General features: G+C 41.2%; 1 protein-coding gene across 7 annotated transcripts in view; it reads left to right on the forward strand.

The window, feature by feature from the left end:
- Positions 1 to 19,607, forward strand: part of triqk (triple QxxK/R motif containing) — a 134,616-nt gene that overhangs the window by 33,947 nt on the left and 81,062 nt on the right. For 2 of the 7 annotated variants that reach the window (XM_046058925.1, XM_046058924.1), the window contains one exon: positions 13,400 to 14,521. The exons of the other annotated variants lie outside the window; for them this stretch is intronic. In XM_046058925.1, coding sequence (XP_045914881.1) covers positions 13,400 to 13,449 — 50 coding nt within the window. In that variant the 3' untranslated portion in view covers positions 13,450 to 14,521. Of the gene's footprint in view, positions 1 to 13,399; positions 14,522 to 19,607 lie in introns of those variants that run through there. 7 annotated transcript variants of the gene reach the window in all.

The raw sequence follows: 19,607 nt of genomic DNA on the forward strand, positions 1-19,607 counted from the left end.
AACCCATCATCCACCTCGTCAGCCTGCCACACCTGCCAGTAATCAACCTCATCCCAGCCTGTATTTCAACCCCGGTTCTCCACACCATCCTTGCTTGATCGTCGTTGCTCCATACCTGGTGCCACTCCTGTGTTCAGGCTTCCTCGTTTCTTGCTTTTTCAAACTTACCCTGTGCCCTGTCATTGTCTCCCCCTAACCTTGTCTCTCTGTCCGTCTCCCCCCCAGGTACACTCACCCTCGTCCTCCGTTCGGCTGGGCTCATCTGCTGGCCCACTCCCCTTCGGACCTCCCTCTCGGCGTCCTCCCTGCTCCCGTGCCTCTCCTCGCTTCCTCGGCCCGTGTTCCCCGGCTCCCTGGCCCCCTGTCTCCTTGGTTCCCCGTGCCAGTATTTCCCCGACGTCCTCCTCTCCCTCCACTCCAGTCCCTCTCACCCCTTTTCCCCCAATAAACCTCCTTCCCTCTGAGTGCAGCATTTGGGTCCTCTCTGTCCACACACCACACCTCGTAACAGAAAATGTTCTAATTTAAGCAAAAGGTTCACGCTTATTGGTGGACTATGAATCAGCTTCATGAATGTAGATAGACTAAAAAAAGGATGGAGACTGGAAGGTAATAACAGAGATAACTAGAGTTTCTAATGAGTTCTGAGTTCAGTCAGAGGATGATATCTCCAGGTACCCAGCAATAACCAGCACTAGTTTGTTCTCCACTGTTATCATCCGACTGGACAATGAGGAAATATGCCAATATTATGAGGCTTTTCTGCTCTGAGCTAAAGTTTTTTTCAACTCAAAGCTTTCAAAGCATTCCTGCAAAAACGCAGGACACATTAGCAGCACACAAAACGCTCCCTGCCTATAGAAAACAACTGTAAAAAGACACCTTTCACTATAAAGAAAGAAAGTCTGATCACTACTTAATACTACTTCAGTCACGAAAGACAGCATAAGCTTAAATTGAGCAAAATTATTATTATAGCATTAAGAGTTTATTTTCATCCCTCAGAGATTATGATTTTCAGAAATATTACTGGGGGGACACTTAAGGCCCCAATGGAGCTAAACCATACCAAGCTGGTTATATCATCAAGCTGTGCCTTGAAGTCACTGTGTATGAAAAGCTTGAAGTTATCGCAGAATCAACATCACCTCACAGGCGGCTGTATGGGCTGTCTGCACACACAGTGGCACTTCGAGTGACATGGCAGTTTACACAGGTGTCCACTCTCCAAAGGAGAAAAAAAAACTTCCTGTGATATTTGCATTTGACTTCTAAATATCCTCCCCTAAAACACATACACACACCCTATGAGTGAGTGAGAGAGAGAGAGACAGCGAGCTGACAGGCCTTGGGGCTAAAGTAGCATTTACACAGTCAGGCCTAATCCCAATACCTTTCTGAAGGGCAACTCTTCCACCACAGTGGGTACGTGTCATTAAATTTAGTGCACATCAGAAGGGCAGTGTGTACGTGTGTGTATGTGACACCTATCTGTACCAGACCTGTTTTTAATGATGGGATTAGAGAATACACACCTGTGGCCTTCTCATTATTTACACACACACACACACACACACACACACACACACACACACACACACACACACACACCCCTATGGCTAGCCGTTGAGCTGGTCTTGTGTTTGTCTCCACATTGTCCATCCTCTGCATCAGAGCCCAGACTTCAGAGTATCTACCACCACAGAAAGAATTGTTGATCACATTCACATATGCACGATCACATACTGTGTTTTGTATGCTTGTCTTTCAGCTGTTAAAACTACAATATGCAAACTACAACGTGTCTCCCTCCCTCTCAGTTTGGTTAGCTCCCAAACACTTCACTCATTTTAATTATCTTTCTACCAAGAATGTAGCAGCTGTCTTCCACAATAAACCTTCAAAAGATTTATGCGTGGAGCAAACTGGAGGATTTTCAAATCTTGCGGCGGAGGTTTCATTTTGTTGGTCTGTGACTCTCATGAGTTCGAGAACGCACAGGAGCACGCACATGGTAACACAGTGGTTGCAGTCTGAAACCTCCCGCTACAGGTCACTGAAAACTACAAATTCTTTAAAGGGGCCCCTTTAAGAATGTGAACACCAGACGATTCAGCCAAGATGCAGGACCACACACTTGGCATGTACTTAATGATTTCAGAGTGGCGGTTCCGGGACTTGGGATCCCACAGAAAGTTGCATGATCAAACGCAATGACAACATGAAGCAGGAGCAGGAGGAGAGTGGAGGTGAAGCCTCTTTCTTAAGCAAAAAATAATAATAAGCTACTGATTACTGCATTATATTTTATTATATTTTTTGTTACGTGCCACCTGAATTTTGCGTGTCCCTTTAAATAAATTAAGACATAAAGTTATAACAAGTGGTAATATTAAACAAGTCCTGTTAATTTCTTTTTATTTATTGCACATCAAGATGCATATTATAGTTTTCAATATACTGTCAAAGAACTTTGAGATTTTATCACTTAGGAGATTATTGCAAGCTAATAGAGTAGGCTTTACAACAATCAGCTTTAACAAATTTTACACACTTGATTTGGTAAAATAACCACATGTTAGTTATCCTTGCTATGATTTTAAGCCAAACATTCTCATTGGAACTTAGCTAAAACAGAGCATTCAAAATAATTAACTCCAACAACTTGCAACTTGGTTTCATTGTCACCCCTCCAACCTCCTTCCCAAAAATAAACAAAGCTGCTCAGAGACATATAAATCATCATGTTAAAGCTAGCACCAAGAGGTGTTTTCAGATTTAACATGAAATATATCCTTCAGTTAACTCCCACCACCTCAACTATATACATGTATGAGCTGTAGATAGAGAATGGCAGAATGGCCTTCCTCGCACCTCGTCCTCATTATCCGATCACCTTGACCAGAGAGAATTGAGAGGCAAAAGAGTGAAAAGCTCCCCGCAAATCATTTTTAGGTGTTAACTCTGTGTCTAAATAGACTTTGCTAGTGTGTGTGTGTGTGTGTGTGTGTGTGTGTGTGTGTGTGTGTGTGTGTGTGTGTGTGTGTGTGTGTGCGCACGCACATTTCGAACCACCTGTCACTTATTAAGGAAGAAGCTTGTGTGTGTGTGTGTGTGTGTGTGTGTGTGTGTGTGTGTGTTTTTTCTGTATATCTGTTGCTGCTTCAGTCAGAGTTTCTCAGGTCACTCTCCTGCCCCGGCCCCGCCCCTATAACCCTGCTTCACATACATACTAATTACCATCACATTACCGCTCCCAAGGTTACCCCACCTCCACACACACCCATCAGTCCTAGCACCAACTGCCCCCAATGTACACAAAGGCATACACACACACACACCTAGCCCTGACCCAACCTCTCCTCCCTCAACCACAGATAGTGTAAAAGGGGGGTGAGGCAGATGGATCCCAGGCCTCGACACAAGCCAGTACCAGGGTGAATCAGGGAGCATCCCCTGCATACTTGCCCCCTGACTCACCTGCAAGCCTGGGGTGAGCTCATCCAGCTCCCCCTCCCCTGTCTCCCACGCACCCCGTCCCTCCTCGTCCCCGAACCCTGCTTTGCTCCCTGGAATCAAATTAAACCATAGAATATCATTAATAAAGGGAACTCTCAATGCTTTTTAAATGTTCACTAAATATTGTGGAAAATACCCACCATGTTGCACAGTCCTGTATTTGTCCTGTATTGAAATATATTTATCATTAAACAAATACAGATATCATTCACTTTCTTTCAGTGCAAACCTCTGTCTTTTCAGCTTGCCTGACACTGATTTGTAAGTTATTATCTGGATCTGACTTAACAATTATTTTTGCTTGTATTAAGATAAATAACCTTTTAAACAGACGCTAAACATTACAATACAGTATGTCTTCAGTGCACTGCATTAATGCATTGCTGTCTGCTGAATGGAGATATACGCATGAGCTGCCAAGCTGAGCATGCCATGTATAATCTATCCACATCACACAGAAATCAGGCATTAATCAATTGACACAGATAGGATTCCAATTAGCTTGACCCTTTGTTGCTCTGATTGATGGTAACTGGCAATGCTGGCAACAGTGGTGGCGGAGAAAACAAAGAGCAGACAGCGGATGTTTTCATGCTTGCCTTTCATAGATGTCTTAAGTCAATTTATTACCATTCAAGTGTGAGAGTTGTTAAGGAGTCTTTTAAAGATTATTTTAAAGCATGTATTACTTATGATGAGGGAAAAGCATTCATCACATAAATACTTAGCTATTAGTATACACAGCTCTTTGCTGTCCAGCACGAGTACTATTTTGTCATACCGTGACCTGCTGTTGACCAGGTTATGTCATGCATAAAATGTGTCCACCTAAACCAGAAAGCACTTGGAAAAGTAGCCACTAATATTACATTGCTTTATTTCTTCTGCACTATGCATCTGCTGTTGAAGCACTGACAGTATAAAGAACAAATATATCAGCCTCAGTTGCTCATGTTAACTCTGATTTGCAGAGGGAGACGTTGCTATGATAACAAAAGTACCACACACAGATAAATGGGATTCCTGTAGCGCTCCAATGGATTCTATGATCCTATTCAATCTCCGCCCATAGCTATTGTGTTGTGAAAGCATCAACTGAACATGAAAAGATTTTCTAAATTTGTTTCTTTGTTGAAAAAAAATACAAGTGCAAACTAAGAAAGGTAAGATGGAGAGGTAGAATATAAACCATTTTTACACTTGCAGTTCAGTACAATTTTCACCTGGAGTCATGTGCTGCCCTCCGCTGAAAATTGTCTGTGGCGCCATTGATGGCCTCTTCATCTCATTTAATGTTGTTACTCTGAAAGGCTGAATTGCATTGGTGAAAAGCAATGGATTACGACATATTCACACATGTTGCACAGGCACAAAGAGCACTTAAGAGGACCCCTGGAACTGCCACTGGAGGAAAAGGCAAAACGATTACACCCACTGTTCCCATTATTTCGCTATGACCCTCGCTCGAGAGTCTGACATCCAGATTACTTCTTACAAATCAGTATAATCAACTATTAATTGCCTTCACATGCACATTCTTGCTCCCCAAGGAACTGGTAGATCAGTGTTTGTCCTTTCAGGTATCGCATGAAAACAAAAAAACATCTGAAAATTTACTCACTATACACTTTGCTACACAGAAGCACTTAGATGCATGATAATTTCCACTCTGTTATTTTTTCACAGATAGAAATGTATTGCTTTGAAATGTATATTGAATACATTTGAATTATATTCGATGTATTACAAACATATTTTGTTATCTTGGTGTGAAAGCAAGGAAGTGTATAGCATATACCATTTTACCAAAATCATGCATATTCGACTGAAACATGCAAGGAGCTTCACAAAGGATGACTCTAACTGGCGGTGTTTCTTGGTGTGAAGCAGTTTGGTTGATGCAAAAGCAACACGCCAAATCAGGCAAATAGATATACAGTTGTTATGCATCCCATGATCTATCAATGTCCCCTCACGTTGTGGAGGCAGCCAGCCAAATGGGCCAGAGTGCTTGTTAAACATATGTTTCAGGCAGAGAGGGAGGCGAGTTCAAGCAAAGCTGTAAGGCTGAGGAGGTGTCTCACGCCCTTTATGTATGTGCACGCTGGCATTTCTGTGAGGCGGGATATGGCGTTGTGCCTTTCGTACGTGTTGTTTTTAAAAGAGAAAAATTGTATGTGATTGTGTGACGTGTATTAACTGCAGACAAGCACTCAGCACTGTGTGGTTACTGTACCTACACCACCTATCACAGGTGTCTTTGCATAAGTGCAAGTGATGGTGTTTAAACACTTGTGTGTTTGTGTGCGCGCATGTGTTTCTGTAAGTGTATGTGCGTGTGTGGCTCTGCACACATGCTAAATATAATTACGACTTCCCAGTGCCACTTCCCACTGTCTGGGCTAGCTCTCCCAGCATGGGTAGATTTCGAGAAAATAAGGGCTTATTCACTGGACTATAAAAAGAGCTGTAAACAATCCCACATTGTAGCTACTGGGTGGGAACAGAGACCTGGCAGCATAAAGGAGACGCGCGGCTGCATTGGGTGGCTGACTGGCTGGTTGGCTCGGAGGTCGTCTACTTGACTGACTATCTGGTAAGTTGGGTTGTTGGGGAGTTGCCTCACAGTTTGGGTGTCCGCTGTTCTCTACATGCCTCTGGCTAGCTCTACCAGGCACTGACACTCTTTGTAGAGGAGGAGGAAGTCAGAGAAAGTTTTAAGAAAGACAGGTCAAAAGGCGAGACAGTGTTTTATCCATCTGACTGTCAAAACCTCAAACCTGCACCAACATAATGACAGTGTTCCCAGCATGCCAGTGTTCTTGCAAATTGAAGAGATGCGTAATTTCAGAGTGATGCTCTTTAATTTAGCTGTTGTTATTCTGTTCAGACTGAGCCATAAGACTTAGTATTGTTGCTGCACAATGACACTATTAGCTGCATTTGTTTGAAAATGGTCAAGTTTACACCTGTGATTGTTTTGGTTTTGTCTCTTCATGAATAGAGGTGTTGATTTCATGAGAGGTACACATGTTAAAGGTGTGAAATGTGAAAAATCTTAGTTTAAAGGGGTGGTATTATGCTTTTTGGCTTTTTCCCCTCTCCTTTATTGAGTTATATACCTTTTTTGTGCATGTAATAGGTTTGCAAAGTGAAAAAGCCTAAAGTCCACCCCAAAGGGAGTTCCCATCTCCCACAGAAAACTCTGCTCTGAACTGCTTGAAAACAGCTCGTTTGTAGGCCAGCAGTTTCCCTTTCATCCCTGTGACGACACACACGGCTTTTTCAGATTTACTGAGCCTGACAGCCAAGCGGCTACTCCGACACGCCCTCAAAAACCGCGGTGGAAAAACAAAACAGCTGCAGCACACACCTCTCCTCCCCCTTCCCAGCTACCCTCCAAGCAGTCAGTGGACATAAAGTTGTTACAGTGATGTAGAGACAGAGCTCAGTTAAAACTTTATGGATGAAAGATACTTTTGTTACAGATTAATAACTCACCACTCTGAAACTCTTGCTCCAGTCTATGTTGCCAAACTGGTCTGCAACATGTAGCCTACAGCTGAAACGAAGCTGTGTTTACCGGCTTCTCATTGGCCCGCCCTTCTCTGCTTCTGATTGGCTAGTAGTCCTTAACTATGAACTGCGCATGTGCAACTCCCAACAAAGATCATTTAGAGACAAGATGTATCACTCCGTAGATAAAATGAAGCCTTTAACACAGGGTGAAAAGTGGAGCTGCAGCAATGTGCAGTATGACAAAAAATATGGTGTTTTTTGAAAATTAAACCATGTAAACCTGTTCTGGTACAACCTCTAAATAAGATTTTGAACCTGAAAATGAGCATAATATGACCTCTATAAAACATTAAAAAAACAGTTCTGACGTTATGTCAAAGATGTATGTAGTTGCATTTTTACTGTCGCTATCTAGAGTGACTGTAATGAGAGAAAACAGAACAATTCAGCACGTGCACATAGACACACACAAACTGCATTTAGAGCATCATCATTTCCCTGCAGGACTAACCTTAAAACATCATCACCTGCCCAATCACAGTTACAGTGAAGTAATAAGCCAGTATAGCTGCATCAATTGGCATGCAGAGTATGAATGGGGCATTTATATAATGGCTTGTAACCGCGTCCAGCACGTAATAATTACGCAAAAGGCATTTGCTTGGTAATGGCACATAATTTCCCCCATTAAGATTCCTCTCAGAGGTGTCCCATTCTGTGGCATATTGATTCAACTCTAATGAGAGTCTGGGCAGCAAGAAGTTTCACAAAGGTTACAGGCAGTGTTGTGTGTGTACTATGCACCAGTAATGATTTGGAAAACAAATGTCTGTTTTTTATGGAGCTTGTTAACATTTTTGCAAATCTTTATATATATTTACATAGATTTCTATCTAGAGTGTCTGGCTATCTTTTTAAACAAAATTATGATTTAAAACATTTAATCATACTGAACAGAAAAAAAACTGTTCTTGCTTGGCAACATAAACCACTCTGAAGTATCTGGACAAAAGCCACTCTTTGCAGGTGAACATGTATCTCCAAAATGTCTCAGCAACTTTTCATCAGAAAGGCAGCCCTGTCATTAGCTTTGTAACAATTATTCACCAAACATGGAGATGTATGGTTCTTATTGGACAGAGACAAAATAAGACGTATTCAGTATAAAAAAAGCCCAGTCACTTAAACCATGTACGCTAAAAGTCTTGGTTGCATTTGTGTGACGATGTACGTCTATTGGATCCACACACACACACTAGGCACCCACCCAATGATAAGCAGCTCATTAAAACAACCTGTGTGTTGTTGCCAAGTCCTCTCAGCTTTGGGGACATTATTCTGCGATTCACACCTCTATGAGGGAGCAGGGGGATATCGTTTACCGTTGCACAACTCTGAGGAGCCACTTACCCGTGAAAGGCAGATGTGTTTGTACTGTAAACAAGAGAGGGGAGACCGAGAGTGGTGCGGAGCCATGCCAAGAGATCCTCTCTGTCTGCCAGGGGGGCTGCAACGCTAGACTTCATGAAAAAATATGGATAGGAACAATGGCCTGCATGAAAGCACAACAATACATGTTTATGTAATTCTTTGCCAGTACCTGCCAGTGGCACAGGACTAGAGACTATACCAAATCAACTGTATTCCCCTTTGTATAAAGCATGCACTAAGCATGAAATCAGTATCTGAATATGTTCATCACCTTTCCAGCCCACTAATGATTTGAAAGCAACTAACAAACTTTTTTTATGGAATTGAATTTAAAGTAAGTTTAGGCATCAGTTCTGTTGGCAAACTGTTGTGAATATATCATAATGTTGGAGGAATCCTTTCCTTCCAAGGCACTTGCCTGTGTCCGTGTCCATACAAAGCATTCTTTCAGTCCCCACAAAAACAATTATGTCAATCATAAATCATTCCACAGTACCGGTGTGCAGATATGGTTCCACTAATTGACATAATGCTCTTGTAAGCTGCAGTACAAAGAGATTTCAATCTGAAATAAACTGTGTCCTCCTCCTCCCCCAAGGTAATTCAGTGATGTGGTGTTTATCAGAACCTTCGCATAGAGTAGACCTAGTTATTGCTCTCCACAGTTCAAAATGTAGTTAATCACATCTGTCCTCAAGCTATTTCCTTCTTTCCTGGCCTATATTATTCCAATGTTCTCCACACTCACCCTTTTCCTTCAGGTGATTTGTGATGCACATTGCTTCATCAGCAATATGGAGGCCACGCAGTCTCAGTCATCACTGCAGATTATTTCTGAGAGTGACCCAACAAAGAGTATGAAACATAATTGTTGCCTTCTCTACTGCATAACAATCCTGAGAAAAGTAGTTCCCAGCAATCACGGGGGATAAGGACTGGACTTAATGGACCAATTATCTAGGAAAGTAGCAGAGTGGCAAGGAATCTTCATACGTGTGCTGGCAATTATCTTGTTTAATTTTGCATTTAAATCTATTTATGGTGGAATCTGAAATTCACTATTGTCTTTGTAATTATAATTTAGCTGTTTGTTTCATATAATTTTAAAGTTCCACAGTAAGAGAACATTACAAGATTGTGTCAAGGGTTTTGTTTTAGTAAGGCCACTTTAAAGAGGTGCTCTAGCAATTTGGTATGACCCTTACATAAAGTTGAAACTCATTTTATTCTTTAATTCCCATCATGCAACTTGACAATGTCTTTTCATTAGACCCTTCCTGCATGGTAAACACCCACAGGTTTACAATTTTCCAATTCCATGTCCCAAATTTTCTGTAAAAACTTGTGAAAAAAGTACTTTTAAGCCAACCCCAAAATAACCTTGATAATATCACTATGACATGTTTTTTTTCTCCGACTTAAAAACGATCTTCCAGAGCCACAGAAGCTATTTTACAATAGGTTTTATTATTATTCATGTGCAAAATCTGTGGAGTGCCACATCTTTCTCAATTATTTTGTTTTTATTTACGATTCTTCCATCGAATGCTTACCTCCAACTCTCAGAGCAATTTTATGCAGGAAAACACACCTTTATTCTAATCCATATCAGTTTGATCACCACTCAGGGTATTTTTCCAAGAAACTGACTAGTCTATGTCGACCCAACAATCAGGCTAGTTTACCTGTTGAATCTCTTCGCTGTCACTGTTTTGATCCATCTCACCCATCACCACCAGTGTGGGAGCTGAACTCCATTCAGTGTCCTGTACATGATGATTTATCTTCCAAAACATAGACGTTTCTAAGTCCTGTGTTAGCAGAAGTGACACCTGTGGTTTCAGTCTGAGAGGGTGAGTCCTTGACCGGTTTTGCTCAACATGAGCACCCAAGCACACAATAAGCAGAGATTACAGCAACATTCAGCAGGTACAAGGGATGAGCAAACTATCAAATCATCAATTATATAAGCATTTTGAGATGAAAACCCAAACCAACTTTGACTTGTGTTTCATGTAGCTATTTCTGAAATTGTGTATTACCTGTCATAAATCTACATCAGGGAGATTGCATGGTAATGATGGTATCGCCTGTTGACAATTTTTCCATTTCAAATATGATGTTTGTTTTTGTTTTCACTGCCTGCAATTTTTGTTTTCATTACAATTACATTACAAAGATGTTTCTTTTATGTCACTGAATTAGTATTGATATAAAGAGTGTGACAATGTATACATTACCACCCTGATTTCATGTCTGACACATTTACACTATAAATTGGATTTTTTAATAAGATACCAATTTTCTGTTCTCATTCAGTCTAGTTCCAATTTCTTGGCAGTCTTTCTCTTTTGCTTTATTTATTAATAAAGCACTTATTTGTCCTTTTTTTGAAATTAAGTGTTTGAAATGCCCATAAATTTCAATTAATAAGTGCTGCTCAGTGGCCATGAACTTCACAGCGTGGTTGTGACAGGTAGTTGTTGCCCACCCTGCTTAGGAATATTTTGTCTGTGTATTTGTCCTAATTGCTCAAACTTGACATTCAAAGGCTGGGTCACTGAAGCAAGAATTTATCTTTTTGGAATCTCGTTAGTCCTTGTTGAATACAAATCTCTTGTTTTCTTCACTTTTCTAATTGAATACCCCACTGGTCTTTCTAAAAGAGGTGTGGATTCTATAATAGAGATGCATGACTTGGCTCAGTAGGTGCAAAGTTAATTGATAGTGTGTATCATCGTAATGTTCCTGTGCATACTTTGTGAAAAGCTGAATCTGATGATATTTGTGTAGGATTTCCTATGTGTGTGTGTTTGCTTATGTGTGTGTCTGCATGCATGTGTGCTATCCCTCGAGTCCATATTCATTTGTGCGCGTATGTGTGTGGCAATGCATGATTATGAGTGGGGGTGAGAGGTAGAGATGTGTGTTTGTGTGAAGGAGAATGTAGAAACGACTGGCAACATGCATTAAGAGAAAAGTGTGATGTGAATGGTGATTGTGTGTGTTCTGAATACAAGAATGTACATGTAGGAGTAAGCACCGTGTGTGCAAGTAGTGTTAATGAGGCCGTACACTTGCTTGTGTTTGTGTGTGTATGTGCCTGTATACGAGTGTACATGTGTGTACACACATCTCATCTGCATGGCGCCATGCCCCATCGCTTCCATTGGGGTGTGTGAGAACAAAGACTTTCCATTTCCAGCGCTGCTGTGCCTGCAGGGAAAAGCCTGATCATAATTAGCTGAATGATGAGCCTCCGCCATGCACCGCACAGCAGGCCTGTGGCTGCCTCTCTGCAGCACCCCTCTCTTTCTCTCTCACTCGTCTCTCCATTTTCTCTCCTTCTTCCTCTTTTTCTATTTCTGGCGTTTTCTTTCTAGTCATTATCCCTCTCATGTTCTGTGTATTGCTCACGATCCATCTTCTCTCTCTCTCAGTCTGACTCTGCCTCCCTCTCTTTCTCTCTGCCTTTATCATACTTTCTCTTCATTTAATTCCTTGGATCTGACTCACTCTATTTTTCCTCTGTCTTCTTTTTTCTTTCTATCTCTCTCTGCTCCTCTGACACACTCGCCTTTTTTAATCTTCCATTTCCTCTGAAGCAGTAAAAAGTAGGGATGGGACAATGTGCAAGATCAGACCCAGACATGGATTTGCATACTCAAATGCCAAAATACCACAGTGCTGAATTAGAAATGTATGATGATGCATGCAATCATTTCTGAATTATCATTCAACAATTAATTATAATATCTACCCAGGATAATATTTTTAGTATCAATGGGTAAGATAATATTTGCACATGTTTTGGTTTATTATTTCAGATCAATGATCTTTAGATGCTGTAAAATCTATTTGTTAAGACAATAATGGCCGTGTAATATCAGTTGACATGTAGGGCTATATAATTTATTTTGTTACTTAATTTAGATTATATGTATGTCAAAGGCTTTTTGCACATTCATAATATGATGTAAAACACTTAATTTGTCTTCACAAATTACTTTACTAATACTGTATCTTTTAAAACAATGTCTAAGCCGTAACTGTATAAAAGTTCCAAATCAAAACTCTTCATATCATTTGAAAAAATTTCACCAACTGGGATGCACAAAAATAAAAAATTACAACATGGTGCAAAAACAATTCTTGGAGATTTACCCCACATCAAGAGATAAGGCGCTTTCAATTTGTTTTTCCACTCCTCCCTCGATCTTATCAGTTAATTCAGTCTGGCAATAATTCCCAACATTGTAATATGATTTTTTCCCCCTGTTTACGACTCAAGCACCCCCATTTTCCTGCTCACCTCCAGGGTGAGTGTTGCCATGTTTGTTGACTGTATCTTAGGGATCAGCAGTGTTTCATTATGTTGGGGATTATTAATGACATCTGTTCTGAGCTCAAACAGCGCAGCCCTTCCTCCATGGTAGAGGATACTGAAAGGCAATAAAGGCTCTGCTTGCTAACAGATGAAAGGGATACTGTAAAATAATCTGAGTTGTGTTTGACTCAAGTGGAAATCCCTGCATCTGGCGAGCATCTGCATGGAGAGGCCAGTAATTTCTTTGCTCCACAAGGTGTTGATGTTTGATGCAGTAATCGGCTAAGTCATTATTAGGACATATTTGAAATTCCTCTTACATTGTGTGAATACTGGTGAGCTATTATGAGTCAGCATGTGTGATCTTGATGACACATTAACTGAATATCATTAAGTAAAGATGCTTTTGTGTGTGTGTGTGCGACATGGGCCAAGAGGGTCTGATACCAAACTGATGGACCACCAGAACTATATTCCGTGAGGTGGCATCTGGGCAACTCACTATGCCACCCCATCACTCACACTGACACACATGCACACCCACTCTTTCTCCCTCTCTCATTTCCTCTCTCTCTCTCCATCTCTCTCGGTATACCACAACAGGCCGGGCAGATGGCAGCCCCTCGGCCCGCCATGCCAGGAAAAGCATGTGAATTAAAGGTTATACCCAGCAGGTTTGAAGAGCTGCCAGCACCGTCGCGGTGCGGCAGAGGGGGGCCCCGGCCCACCTGCCTCCCAGGCTCGGGGACATCTGGCTGGGGTTTTGTGGAATGATAAGCGTGCTGCCGCCAACTACCGCTACTGCCACCACGACCGGCACCACGCCGAAAGGAGAAGCCGTCATCTGTTCAGTTTTTCTGCTAGCAAATGAACAAATGAGCGAGTGTCTGTCTGTCTGCTGGTGTGTTTGTGTGTGTATAGAGGTATGAGAGGACTGGTAGAGATTGTCCTGAATGTATCTGATTGGATGGGAAGGACAGAATGAGGTACACATAATGGAAGCAAAGGTCAAAGTGCAGGCTAAGCAGGCCACAATGTTAGACATTTAGTCTCTCTTTATCAATTTTTCTCTCTTTATCTAATATTTCTATTTCTTCTTTAACAAATACCTCAAAAACTGTGCGGCCTAAAATGTCTCCACTAACAAGTACACTTCCTAATAGGTGTAATTTTAAACCTCCAGACCTGGCAAATCGGTGGCTCACAAATCTTGGCTGGGGTTGACATGTCCATAAAGTGGTTGCCAGGTCATGCTGTCTGTAGACATTGACTGAAACAGACATGTCAGTGGTGAAAGCTTAACAATACAGCCTGTCTCAAATCTGCCCTTAATTCCTTTCCAATATGTTTCCCCTTGTTTGCTTTAGCTGGGAGCGGAGTGAAATGTTAGGACCCCAAGTAGCTTCACAGATGTTGCAGCATATTTCTAGACCTGCTAGCACACAGAAGCTTTATCAGGGAGCAAGACACATTACATCCACCTCAGGGAGTCACTGACAGTAATGATTAGAGGTGCTTTGATTGGAATGGCCTTTGGTTTCGGAGGTATTGAAAATACATTTAGGGGTTACTGTTGCTGTGCATAATAATGTATTATAAGAGTATTTTGGCTGTTAATATTGGCTAATAACACCTTTGACTTTCATTGATGTAATTAAGTTTAGTTAATGAAACAGGCTATACTGTGAGTTAAATGCTATACTTACACTCCAGATGCACTGTGGATAGTCGTGCAAATAAAATGTTGTTTCATACTAAATGAATGCTTTGAGAGCAACTTCCTTGTGAGAAAATGTGGCAACTCCAGGTCATTATTAAAAGATAATCCAGGTTTATTAAAACATGGGTTTTGTAGTTTGGCATAATAATATTCTTACCAAGTTGAATTGAGACCTGGGAACACAACAACAATCATCAAAATAAGTTTGATTGAACAGGAAACATATGTAAGTACAAGGGAGGTCATAATCTAACCCCCACATTGGATAAACTTATTTGAAATAGGAAACAAAGACAAAACTTTAAACTGTTACCCAAAAGTATCACCAAATTTAAAAACTCACCTATCACAGTTTACAGACTGACTTTTAGGTTCCTACTTCCCATAGCTGTATGTTCAGTTTAACTCCAAATAAAACACTTCAGATAATCTGACTACTATCTGTTGGCTTGTTTACACCCTATCTGATTGTCTGACAGCTCATTTTTGCCACATCAGATAGCGTCAATGTTCCTTTGTTCCCAGATCTCAGCTATTACTTTCGTGAAACCGCTTATGAGAAGTACCAGAAATGATAGCCAAAAGTACCAAAATAAAATACCAAGTTGTAATAAACCCGAATTGGCCAATATCAGTGAATCAAAGAAAATGCAGAAGCTTTAATCTGCCATATCTTGTGAGAGACATGTTGTGGTGATGTTATCTGGACCCTGGAAACAACACATGTGACTTGTGTGTGACCCCTCCACTCGAGAGGTCAAAACCATCAGTGATGTCAGAGGAAAACCAGATGCCTGCTGAAAGTGTTAATGACCACTCAGCTACAAACTCAACGCAGCGTGTGGATGTTGAGTGTGTCCGCTGACTCTGGGGGACGCCAATGACAGAGAGGAACTCTTATAAGGCGGGGTGTGTGTTTTCTTTGTTGTTAATGTGTTAATGTGTTAATGTGCTTATCTGATTTAATAGACTTGGCTGCTTTCACAACATGCTTGTGCTCCCTCTGTCTTTTTCTTTTTCTCACCAACACTCCCTTCTGACACACACACACACAACTCCGAGCAGTGTGTTAAAGCAGCTCCTAATGTCTGGGTCTCTAGACACAGCGCTGGACTCCCTCCCTCCCAGCCAGCTGCCAGCTCCTGACCCCTTGATACATCCTCCTCCACATGGCCCACACAGCTGGTGCAGAGCCTACACAATATAGGCCGCACACTTGCTTACACACACAAACACACACAGACAGGAATGCGTGCGTGGGCAGACACAAACATGTATGTTGGCATAGTCAGACAGACGCAAATATACTTGACTCATAACGCAGAAGCGCACACACAAATACAACGAAATACACGTTAGCATAAACTCGTGCATGCAGTCATCCTTCATAACGCCCAAAACACACTTTCTCTCGCTCACATAAGGATGCATCTTTGTCCGACAGTGGCTTTAAGTTTTCTCCAGAGAGACACATGAGACAGAGGTAAAATGCAAAGCACAAACGTGGCAATAATTGTCTACCTTACAGACACAATGAGACACCAACCAGCAACAAACTTACACTGAAAGCAACTAGCTGCCTTATATACACTCCCTACTGCAGGTGATTAAGTGGACAAAACTACTTTAGTGGGACCACCATCATATAGAATAATACATATTTACCTAAAACCCAACACCATAGAAAAATACAGCACAAAGAATGAATATTTACATAAATACAAATTAATTAATAAATCAATAACACATACACTCAGAATAATCAAATAAATCAGCATTGTTGATGCCTTTACTCCCCTCACCCTCAGCTTCATGGTTTGCTCCTGCAGCTCTTAAGCAGGTGCTTGGGCCTACCACACTTCTTTGCCTCCGCGCCCTGCTGAGGAGACAACCAGGAAGAGATGAGTCCTACCATTGTTTGCTTTATCTTTTTGAGCTAATTTTATAACTAACTGGCATATGGTAGAAACACTTAACCTCCTCTGGAACTACTCATAGCAAAGAAAGTTATTAAATATTTCACTATTTAAATAAACAATCAAAATAAGAATGTGTATGGCTTTGTGCTTTATCAATAATCCCCACCTAGATACTCAATTAACTATTTGAGGTAATGGAACCACTGGTCTCCGTTACAATCCTCCTCTCGCATCTCACCACACACACATCTCAAACCACTTACTGTTTCTCACTCCCTTTTGTGTTTGCTGGTGAAGGTGCAGAGGGTAGTGAGCAGCGTCCTGGACACCACGCTATCCACCAACTCTGTTAAAGTACTCACGCTACTCTCTACACTCTGTGTATGTTCCCCTATCTTCTATTCAGCACTGTCTGTAGTGTTATGTGGTGTAGGGTTTTGCATGACAGAATGACAAATAGTTGGACTCAATGTTGATGGGAAAAGAATGAGAGAGTGATTTGTAGCGGATGATTGATCTTAAAGAGACGCTGGGTTGTGGAAAGTGTTTTTTGGTGTATTATGTTGTCAGTCGGGTTTCTCCAAGTTTGCACATCACTACTGAAGTGCAAAGACAGTAACAAGTTGTGAAGAAACACAAAAGATCCAGCCCAAGGGTTGGTTTGTTCTTTGTGCAAACACAGAAACACACATGCACGCACATCCAACACTCCGTCACCACTTCACCGATGACAGCATACAGCCTGTAAGTAGCCCCCATGGCGCTGTACTGTCTGTTCCCATCATCAGATGCTGTCACCCTTAACTGGCAATGCCACGTTTGTCCCCCTGAGGCCTTAACATCTTATATATCCAATTCTGGAGGCAAAAGGTAACACATTAAAAAGGTTACATATTAATTATATTTTTTTTAATACTGTGCCAATTCATTGACTCGTTTCCATAATTTTTTGCTTTTCTTTCAGACCAGCTATGACCCAGCTGGTAGGAGTCAAAGGTATACCCCAAGACATTTAAGCAGAGCCTGCTGGTCTTGACCTCAAGTCCTCTAATTTAAGGGCAGAGTTGCAACGCTGCCTACAAAGTTAATCTTATAACAAAAAATTCTTACATGTCTTTTCTTTCCTTATCCATAGACATTTTTGTTTGCTAATGCAGTCTGATCTGCTCCACTCTGCTCTAAACAAGGCTAAAAGAAAAGGAGTGTGTTTGGTTGTGGCAGCCTCAGGGCAGGTTATCAGCCACTGCAGGCTCCTAACTTCTAGCACGCCTGGTGGGCGTCAATATGGTGCCAGCGGGCTCACTTGATGAAAACCAGAGAGTCTGGAGCTGAAAAGTAAAGCACTAGTGGGATGAAGGGATGGAGTGAAAATATATACAGTGCAGTGTATTAGAGAGAGGAGTGTTGGAATGGATAAGAGCAATGGTTACAGTAGAAGGAAATATGAGAAGCAATGTTGTAAACATTGGGTGACTTGGAGGAAGGTAGAGTGGAGTGGAGTAGGATGGATTTGGGAAGCTTACAGTAGAGCATGGATCTTTCATCTCACTGTGTGTGTAATGGCAAACAGGAGAAAGGATGGTGGTTCCATGGATTATCTTACAGACATCATTACAGTTTACACACAAATTTAACAGCAGTAGTTGTCAAACAAATTTTATCTCTTGCTTGTTTGAACTCCAAAGGGAGAAAAACAGCTTGAGCTTTGAAAGTGTTGCATGCAAATGCAGTATAATCGTTTTCCCATTTTCCTCATCACAATCCAGTTGCTACTCGAACAGAGACACATGCAGCTATGCTTAATTGTCCAATTTGTTGCTGCCATGTGTGGAAACACTCTGAGCTAATGATTGGCTATGTTTTTTTATCTTAATTCATTCGAGTGAAGGTACATATTCTCAAAAAGTAGAGCCCAAGCCTTGGATTTATAACTTTCCTCTCTACTAATAACAAATTTACACCAGTAAAATGTGTAAATAATGTAAATTGTTGTAAATTTCACTTGTGATATGTAATTAAATACGTCAGATCTCCTATGAAATTGTTGAGGAATGTATGTAAATATCACCAAAAGCCTCGGCCATGGTTGGTTTTGGCTTGTTGGATTTGTGAGCAGGGGAAAGCAGCGGCAGTGTGACAGAGTGCAGGTGTATTTAGGCGGCTGCTAGCTATCAGGCGGAGAGGTGGTGCAGACACACAGCACTGACAGAGAGGCAGGGACGACAAAGTGCTGCTGATAAGGAATGGAGACAGGGGGATCACATGAGGGACGGCTGGCTTCAAGCCTGCTTAACTGTGTAAGCACACACTCGAGACACACACACACACACACACACACACACATATATATATATATATATATATATATATATATATATATATATATATATATATATATATATATATATATATATATCACACTTAGCAGTAAAAAAAGATAAATACATGTTTTTCACCAGGGCAGTAAAATGTGCTAGTTAAATGCTGATCGGAGCTTCCCTGCTGTTACTGTTTCATTGCCAATAATATTCATCAGCTGTTTAACTCACAAAGGTAAGGGCACATTTCTGTCCACGTAACAAAGCCATAACAGAGCACTGGAGAAGAACTACATGAAATTACAATCCAACTATATATTTTTTCTACCAACGTAGTAAAAGTTTAGCTGGCTGATCTGAGCTTTTTGTCTGTGCCTTTTATTGCAAATTAGTGATCAGCTGATTGTCTCACTAAAGTACCAAAACAGAGCGCTGGAGAGAGAGTGACTACATGAAATTAATCCAACTACATATTTTACACCACAAGCCACCAGTGCTGGAGAATAAATTAATCCAACTAACCTTACATGATTTTTCTACCATCGCTAAAGTCCGACAAAGTTAAGTTAATTACCTGTCCAGCAGAAAACAGACAACTTTAGCACCGTTTTGAAAACATCTGTCCCACATTATAGCCTTCCATCTGGGAAAATCCACATCTGTGATTTCTGCCAGCTGTCTGTATCTGTCCTGACTCCGTCTGGCTTCATGGTATACAGATCCACAGGCTGTCGGCTCTCGTGCTAAATAACACGTGTGTGCCTGTTCATTTGTCCAAATGTCACTTCTCTTCTTACTTCTAATAAACCCGATGGGCGTCTACACTGCTGGGATTATACAAGCAGAAGAAGAAC

The sequence above is a fragment of the Micropterus dolomieu genome, linkage group LG09 (genome assembly GCF_021292245.1).
Source record: "Micropterus dolomieu isolate WLL.071019.BEF.003 ecotype Adirondacks linkage group LG09, ASM2129224v1, whole genome shotgun sequence".
NCBI lineage: Eukaryota > Metazoa > Chordata > Actinopteri > Centrarchiformes > Centrarchidae > Micropterus > Micropterus dolomieu.